Source organism: Piliocolobus tephrosceles, chromosome 6, assembly GCF_002776525.5.
Source record: "Piliocolobus tephrosceles isolate RC106 chromosome 6, ASM277652v3, whole genome shotgun sequence".
NCBI lineage: Eukaryota > Metazoa > Chordata > Mammalia > Primates > Cercopithecidae > Piliocolobus > Piliocolobus tephrosceles.
In genome coordinates, this window is record NC_045439.1 from 82,400,702 (window position 1) to 82,409,884 (window position 9,183).

Below are 9,183 nucleotides of genomic sequence, written 5' to 3' on the forward strand. Positions count from 1 at the left end.
CAAAAACATAGAAACTACTAGAATTCTGACCCATAGTAAAATGACCAGATAAACTGTGATAGATTCTTACAATGAAATACTATACAGCAATTAAAAATGTACAAAATACAATATATGCAATAATATGGAAGAATCTCCAAAACACAATGTGAAGCAAAACAAGCCAAACAACAAGAGTATATATATGGTATATTTTCATTTAAAATATAAATTAGACTTCCCATATAAAATCCAAACAGGCAAAATTAATCTATGATGCTAAAAGTCAGGATAATGATTACCCTTAGGGAGGCTGACTGAAAGGAAACATAAAATGGTTCTTGGGTACTGATAATGTTTTGGTTCTTCATCTGGGCGGTGGTCATATAGGTGTATTCACTTTGTGAAAATTCATTAAGGCTTATGTTTATTTTTCTGTATGCATGTTATGCCTTATTAAAAATTACACTAAAAAGGCAAAAAAACTGTACCAGTTAAACTATGGCATGCAATCAGTCTAAAAAATTAATAAAAATAATAAAATAAAATTTGACAAAAAACATATATAACATATATATTTTTGAGATGGAGTCTCACTGTTGCCCAGGCTGGAGTGCAACGACATGATCTCGGCTCACTGCAACCTCCACCTCCCAGGTTAAGGAAACTCTCCTGCCTCAGCCTCCCAAGTAGCTGGGACAACAGGCGCCCACCACCATGCCCGCTTAATTTTTATATTTTTACATTTTTAGTGGAGACTGGATTTCACCATGTTGGCCAGGCTGGTCTCAAACTCCTGATCTCAAGTGATCCGCCTGCCTCGGTCTCCTGAAATGCTGGAATTACAGGCATAAGCCACTGTGCCCAGCCCCAAGGAATATTTTTTAAAGGCAAAACTGAGGCAAATACGTGACCCATCAAGTTTTAATGTACATTGTAAACAATGACACAGTTCTGAGTGTTAAGTACTCAAAACTGTGTCAATGGAACAAAAGATTTAAAAACAGATCCAAATTATCACGTTAACTTAATAAAGTCAAAGTAACATCAGAATAGAGAAAGAACTCACAATTTAATAACTATTGCTGGAAAAGTGGGTATCAGTGTGGAAAAGCATCAGCTTAGAGCTACATGTCAGATTACTCCCTACAAAGAATCCCAGATCATCAGAGTCAATCAAACAAAAGAATAAAAAGAAAAAGAAATAAATACTTAAAAATCAATACAGAAACAAAACAGAATTGAAAAATGTATACATGAAAAAATTACAAATAAAGTCTATTATCTAGATTATATACGTAACTTACTAAGATATATTTATTGAATTTTGAATGTTACGGAATTTTAAGTATAAACTATGGGTAAAGCATTGTTCCCAGTGTTACAGGAGACAAAAGGATGAAATAGACATTTATCTCGCCCTCAATGTGTTTACAGGCCAGTATAGGGAATATAATGTACATGTAAGTCTATAACAAAATGTCAAAAGCTTAAAGTGTTATAAGAGAGGTTCAGATAGAATGTTATGGAAGTTTGGAGGAAGAAGGGACCTCTTAGGACTGGGGCCAGTGAGACTGAGGTGAGGAGAGGCAGCATCAGGGAAAGTTTCATGGACATGATTGCTCTTGAGTTGAGCCTTAAAAGATGTGTTGTATTTGGGCTCAAAGACATAAAAGGAAGACAGTATGCTCAGAAGCAACGATGAAATGACATGCATGACATGGAGGCAGGAAATTGAGGATTACATATAAGGAACAGTTGATAGTTGACTTTCACTAGAACATAGGGTGGCATTAGAAAGGGAATTGCAAAAGTTAATGTTGGAAAGTCAAGTTGGATACAGATCTTGGTTGGGGGACAGTGGTTGTGGGGAGAATTGAATACCAGGCTGTGGAGTTTGGATTTGTTCAGGAGCAACTGGGGAGCCACAGAGATTTGTGAATAAGGGAGTTCAGGCATATTTTAGGCAGTTTTGGTAGAAGCTATATAGGACAGGTTGGCAGGAGGTGGGGAGAACTGGAAACAAGAAATCTATGTGGGTTCTATTTGAGTTGGTCAGGAGAAAGGAAATGAGATTCAAAATCCAGAACTTACTTTAGTTGATAAAGAAAAGTAGGCCAGCCACGGTGGTTCATGGTTCACACCTGTTATCCCAGCACTTTGGGAGGCCAAGGTGGGCAGATCACCTGAGGTCAGGAGTTCAAGACCAGCCTGGCCAACATGGTGAAACACCGTCTCTACTAAAAACACAAAAAAACGTTAGCTGGGTGTGGTAGAACATACCTGTAATCCCAGCTATGCAGGAGGCTGAGACAGGAAAATCGCTTGAACCCAGGAGGTGGAGGTTGCAGTGATCACACCACTGCACTCCAGCCTAGGTGGCAGAGTGAGACTCTATCTCCAAAAAAACAAAAAAAAAAAAGAAAAAGAAAAGAAAATCACACATAGAAATACGGAAAGTAAGGCAAATGGAGGAAAATGTGTAGCTTTACAAAAATTTAAAGAAATGCAAGTGAAGGTCAGGCACATGGCTCACACCTGTAGTGTCAGCACTTTGGGAGGCTGAGACAGGCAGACTGTTTGGGCCCAGGAATTCAAGACCAGCCTGAGTAACAAAGTAAGACCTCATTTCTCAAAAAAAAAAAAAAAATAAATGCAAGTTAGGAAGCTTAAGGCATGATTTTATATCTATGTAATTTTAGTTAACATTGTTTATATCAGAAAATATAAAGTCGATGAGAATCGAAGGGAACTGGACACGTTATGTATCAGAGCAGTTTAAGGTGCCAACAACAGTCTGGCAAAAAAAAAACAAAAAACCAAAAACCAAGATCTTTTCAGCTAAGTGCTAATATTATTCCTGTTTTACAGGGTGAACACTGAGGTTTAGAGAGGGTAAATAACTTGCCCAAAGTCTGGTAAGTGGTAGAGTCAGTGGTGCAGGGGAAGCTGGCCTGCGCTGGCTTGAGAGAGGTGATTGTCACATTTTCAGGAATTGTGCAAGCCATTACTAAAAATTAAAACTATATAAACGTGTAATTAAATTACATTAAAGACAAAGGTAATAAATACTAAAAACTCATAATTTTCTAATTATTTTCCTACATTTTTCTGTTATGTGAGCTCATGAAGTTATTCATGACTGCTATATGTGTATGGTGGAAATTTTGTATGATGATGTGCTGTGATACATCTCTTCCCAACTCCGTGTTCAATGACATCCCTTTGGTTACTTGAAATCAGCTCTGTTGAGAGTTTTTACCTTACAGGCAAATACTGTAAATGAAGTCTTAATTTATTATTTCATCTAGACTAAAGATTAGCAAGCTGTGGTCTGTGTGCCAAGTTCATCTCATCTTCTTTTTAAAAATTAAGTTTTATCAAAACACAACCATGCTGATTTGTGTAGTATCACCTGTGGCTGCTTTCCTATGAAAATGGTAGAGTTTAGTAATTGCAACAGAGACCACATCAACCACAAAACCCATAATATTTACTACCTTGTCTTTTACAGGAAAAGTTTGCCAACCCCCGGTCTTACTCCTCATTAAGGTGAGCAAAAATATTAACCAATATTCATTGCAAAACTACACTCGGAGAGGTGGTTCTTTTTTCTTTTTTTTTTTTTTCGAGACAGGGTCTCACTCTGTCCCCTAGGCTGGAGTACAGTGGCACAATCATGGCTCACTGCAGCCTTAACCTCCTGGGCTCAAGTGATCCTCCCATCTCAGCCTCCTGGAGTAGCAGGGACTACAGGCACGCACCACCACACCCTGCTAATTTTTAAAAATTTTTGTAGAGGCAGGTCTCACTATGTTGCTCAGGCTGGTCTTGAATTCCTGGGCTCAAGTGATCCTCTCACCTCAGCCTCCCAAAGTGCTGGGATTACAGGCATGAGCTACTAGCCCGGTGGAAAGTCAATTCTTAAACATTTACCAGCACACCACTGTTCAAATACAGACCCAAGCAGCGTGACTCACATGATTAACGACCACACTGCTAAGCAAAATATGAAATATCATGTAAGCATGAAAAACTTACAAAGAGTTTACTGTCAATTCAGTATATATAAAACATGATAATACAAAAAGTTTTAGAAATAAGCAAATTGTGAAGAAAACAAAAATTGTAAGAAGTCACTGAGGTAGCTTTCAAAAATAAAGAGAAAAAAACAACAAAATAACCTTTTGTTTGGAAGCTGTTCTGAATCATCTCCATATATAGTCATGTGTTACTTAACAACAGGGATACATTCTGGTAAATGCACCATTAGGCAATTTCATAATTATGCGAACATCTTAGAGTGTACTTATGCAAACCTAGATGGTATAGCTTATGACACATCCAGGCTATATGGTGGATCCTATTACTCTTAGGCTGCAAATCTGTTCAGCAGGTTTCTGTACTTAATACTGTAGGCAATTGTAGCACAATGGTAAGTATGTATCTAAACATATCTAAACATAGAAAAGGTACAGTAAAAATACAGTATTATAATTTTATGGGACAACCATTTTGTAATGATATACACCATTGATATACACCATTGTACACCATTGTATAATGCAGTCCATCATTGACTGAAACATCGTTATGCGGCTCATGACCATATTCCCTTTAGAAGCTATCCAATATCTTCTTCTCAGCTTTTAGTGTACGACTTCTGCACTCTTTTATAAATACCCACTCTTTTCCAGACCATGGAACATTGCTTCCTTCCATATTATCTATTTTACTCAAACAGTTTTCTTTGACATTACTTCTGGGACCAGATCCATGAACAAATTCAAAGATTTTTCTCACTCCTCCTTCCTAGACCCCTGTTCACATAGCACTGTGAACACCCCTGTTCACATACCTTCTTCATTCTTGAGACTCCTCTTTGGACTTCTAAGACACTGTCCTTTTTCACTTTCTTTATTATCCTTATAATAGGTCCTTCTGTGTTTTCTCCCCAGGTTTCCCTTCCCCTCCACCATTCCCAAATCTGAGTATTCCAGAAGAGTTACCTTTTTTTAATGTTACAGTAAATTAATTTCTAAAGGGATTAAAATGAGTATCTACATGTTATTGTGAAAATAAATGTATAACATAAAGCAGTCTGCAAAATAGTAAGTATACACTCAAAATCTGTTAGCCATTATTATTACCATTGTTGTTATTTTTGTTTTCAGTCCAACCAACACTGATACTGCTGAACTCCTATTGTTTTTGGCACAGGATTAAGTAACAATTAATTACATAAGGTACATATATATATGTACACATGCTAAGGTGCAGCGGTTGTGATAAGACCACAAGCTGCTCGAAGGGGTAGCCCTCCCGAGGCCCTTTCCTAACTGAACAAGATTCCAAAACACCAGTACCTCTGGTGAGTGGAAGGGCCCAGTCCATCCCCCAGGCTGTGTCCTTGTGTGTCAGTCCTGTTGCTTCCCTCAGGCTCTACTTCTTTTTCCTACAAGCACAGGAAGTGTTGGAATCAGTCACGGAGCCCTGCCAGGGATGATGGGGATTGAGAGCAGTCAAACACCCTACAGGAGGCCATGCAGCCATCCACAGCTCTGCAGAGAGAAACTAAACTGGCGAATTACCATGAGTTCCAGCCCTGGGTTCTCTGTGCCAGTTTCCACTGTGGACAGGGCAATGGACTGTCTTCCACTTGCTTTCTCCATCTCTTGTTCTCCTCAACTGAAAAACAAATTCGGGGCCAAGCCTGAAAGACTGGTCACTCTGTCCTGTGGGGATGGGGAGAATTTTTAGGACCAGTTACCCATGGAAAATGCAAAACTAAAAGTCTTTGAAGGCTTAGTTGATTTCTTTAAGAACTGAGAATTGAGAAGATTGGATGTGTAATTTTTATATAATACGTGATGAAAAATAAAATCCTATTTCCTCTTGTGAATAGCTAAAGAAGGGGCAATAAGATAGGAGAAGAGAAATGAAAGGCAGTGGAATTGAAATGAATCAGTGGGCGGCCCAGGGCCCCAGGATCTGGGCTATAAAGGTTCCTACTTGGAACCTCAAAGGAAGAGTCATAGGGTAACTACTCCTTTTAGCCCGGGGGAGGCCCCACTAAGCTTGCTGAGTAAGAAGGAAACGGGGAGCAAGGCAGTTGGGAAGACCCAGACCCTAAAGTACTGCTGAACAGACAAAGATTAACAAGCCTTCAAATTCCTGACTATAATGCAGCATAAGAATTATGTTTTATGCCCCAGAGAGAACTCCTTATCAGTGAAATTAATGAAACTTACATTTAAAATAATTAGTGTGAATGTTAATGATCCCAAGTAAAGTTTTAAACAAAATAAGCAAACGTGGGCCTCAGAATAAGCAAATTTAATACATGGACATTCACAATTAGAATATAAGTTCATTCTGAGATATTTCTTTACTTTGCAGAAAATTCCCTTCCCCATGGATTTGCTTTTAAAAACGTGATCTCTTCAAGCACTTGAAGTATAATTTCATTAAACACACACAACCAACTTATAGTGTGTAAATTAGGGCCTTCCTGAGGAGGCACAGAACTACCTGCATTTAGTTTAAATATGATCTCTTCAAAAATTTGGAAATTAGGCACCTGCCCTCCCCCAACACCTTTGCTTACCCCAGCTTGTGTAAGTGATTCCCTCTGGCTCCGCAATGAAGGACTGAAAGAAAAGCTAAGCTGCGAGGAAAGAGGGGCAGCTGGGCGGGGCATGGGGACTTTCCTGCCATTGGTTAGTTTTATGTCTTGGGCCCTCCTTCGCTGAGCCTGCTCTCACTGTGGAGGAGGACTGCACCTCTCAAGTTAAATATTGTATCTTTCTTTCTTTTTTTTTTTTTTTTTTTTTTGAGAGGGAGTCTTGCTCTGTCACCCAGGCTGGAGTGCAGTGGCTGGATCTCAGCTCACTGCAAGCTCCGCCTCCCGGGTTCACGCCATTCTCCTGCCTCAGCCTCCCGAGTAGCTGGGACCACAGGTGCCGGCCACCTCGCCCGGCTAATTTTTTGTATTTTTAGTAGAGACAGGGTTTCACCATGTTAGCCAGGATGGTCTCGATCTCCTGACCTCGTGATCCGCCCATCTCGGCCTCCCAAAGTGCTGGGATTACAGGCTTGAGCCACCGCGCCCGGCCTATTGTATCTTTCTAAGACTGTTTTGCAGGCCTAAGACTTCTGCAGAGGTGGCGCCCGCCCATAATCGCAGCACTTCGGGACGCCGAGAAGGTCGGATCTCTTGAGCCCAGGAGTTTGAGACCAGCCAGGGCAACATGGCGAAACCCCATCTCTACAACAAATACAAAAATTAGCTGGGCATGGTGGCACACGCCTGTAGTCCCAGTTACTCAGGAGGTGGAGGTGGAAGGATCCCTTGAGCCTCTGGAGATGGAGTTTGCAGTGAGCTGTGATTGCGCCACTGCACTCCAGCCTGGGCGACAGAGTGAGACGCTGTCTGAAAACAAAACAAAACAAAAGAATTCTGCAAGAACTTACAACAGGCGCATCCCTGGGAGCCTTATCCACCACCGGACTAGGCACTGGGTAGCCTGTAAAATAAAGTAAGAGCCGTCTCTGGACCCAGAAAATTTACCATCATTTTGTACTGGAAAGACATGCCCTAGAAAACAATAGAAAGCACGACTGTACATGATTCGATGCCAAATGAATGCTAGGAATTATTTTATTAATCCATTCAACAAATATTTATTGAGTAACCACTATTAGCCAGCCACCATTTTCCATGCTGAGGATACAAAAATGAGTGAGACAAGGTCTCTGCCATCAAAAAACGAACAGACCAGTGAGGAAAGACAGATGTGTCAAGAAAGGCTTTGCAGGCCAAGCGCGGTGGCTGAGGCCTGTAATCCCAGCACACTGGGAGGCCAAGGCGGGCGGATCATTTGAGGTCAGGAGTTTGAGACCAGCCTGGCCAACATGGCGAAACTCCAGTTCCACTGAAAATACAAAAATGATCCGGGCATGGTGGTGCAGGCTTGTAATCTTAGCTACTCAGGAGGCTGAGGCAGGAGAATCATTTGAACCCAGGAGGCAGAGGTTGCAGTGAGCCATGATCATGCCACTGCACTCCAGCCTGGGTGAGCGAGACTCCATCTCCATCTAAAAAAAAAGGGGGGGTGGGGTAGAGGGTAGAGGGAGAGAAAGAGAGAAAGGCTTTGCAGAGCTGGTAACACTTATTCTGGCCTGGAAAGAAAGGAAGAAAGAAAGAAAGAAAGCTTTCTATGACTCCCTCTAGCTAAAACTTAGGACCACTCCCTGTACTCTGATTGTACCATGTTGTTGCTGAACCCTATAGAGCACATACCATCTCCTGCTAGACCGTGATCTCCTCAAGCACAAGCTCTCTGCCTTTTTTTTTCCTTAGACAAGGTCTTGCTCTGTCACCCAGACTAGAGTGCAACGGCACTGTCATGGCTTATTGCAGCCTCTAACTTCTAGGCTCAGGTGATCCTCCCATCTCAGCCTCTGGAGTAGCTGGGACCACAGGCATGTACCACCACACCTGGCTAAGTCTTTTTTTAATTTCTGTGGGGATGCGCGTCTCAACATGTTGCCCAGTCTGGTCTCAAACTGCTGGGCTCAAGTCATCCTCCTGCTTCCCAGGTACTGGGATTACTGATGTGAGCCACTGCTCCTGGCCAGGTTCTCTATCTTGTTCTTCACTGTATCCTCAGGCTCAAGGGCCACCACAATATTATTAGGCAATCAATAAATATTTGTCAAATATGTGAAAACAACATCACCACCACAGATTCTGCTTAGATTATTTGGTATGTAGATGCGGATTCCAATCACCAAAATAAGGACACATTTCTATTTCCCCTGTTCTGCATGTGTATGTGTGTGCACATGTACACACAGTCCCTCACAGAGTAGATGTGTGTTGTATTCTGGGTCTAGAGCAACTCACTATACCTCTATGGGCCTCTTCAGTCTTTCCCACCCTGCCTAATCCTATTGAGGAAAGAGAGAGACCCTCTCATATTGTTTTCTATTGTTTTGTACTCAGTACCTGTTTTAAGAAAAAACAACGAAATAAAACCAAAGACAGGCAGCCCGGCGCCAGGCCCAGAAACAGGCCTGGGTCTCCCTGGCCTAAACCCAGTAGTTAAAAATCAACTCATGACTTAGAAACCAACATTCCTGACATTGTATAGAAGAACATTGTGAAACTCCCTGCCCTGTTCTGTTTCTCTCTGACTACCA

The 9,183-nt window shown here is 41.3% G+C and overlaps 1 protein-coding gene and 1 long non-coding RNA gene across 2 annotated transcripts in view; one reads left to right on the forward strand and one right to left on the reverse strand.

The window, feature by feature from the left end:
• Positions 1-6,424, forward strand: part of LOC111552822 — a 27,928-nt gene extending 21,504 nt beyond the window's left edge. The window contains exons 2-3 of the long non-coding RNA XR_002734736.2: positions 3,494-3,531; positions 5,447-6,424. This is a non-coding gene — a long non-coding RNA (uncharacterized LOC111552822). The remainder of the gene's footprint in view (positions 1-3,493; positions 3,532-5,446) is intronic.
• SLC28A2 (solute carrier family 28 member 2) overlaps positions 1-6,635 on the reverse strand; it is a 25,504-nt gene extending 18,869 nt beyond the window's left edge. Inside the window, exons 1-3 of the mRNA XM_023227259.2 lie at positions 6,587-6,635; positions 5,571-5,667; positions 5,346-5,434 (exon numbers count right to left, since the gene is read on the reverse strand). Coding sequence (XP_023083027.2) covers positions 5,346-5,434; positions 5,571-5,651 — 170 coding nt within the window. The 5' untranslated portion in view covers positions 5,652-5,667; positions 6,587-6,635. The remainder of the gene's footprint in view (positions 1-5,345; positions 5,435-5,570; positions 5,668-6,586) is intronic.
• Between the last annotated feature and the right edge of the window lie 2,548 nt (positions 6,636-9,183).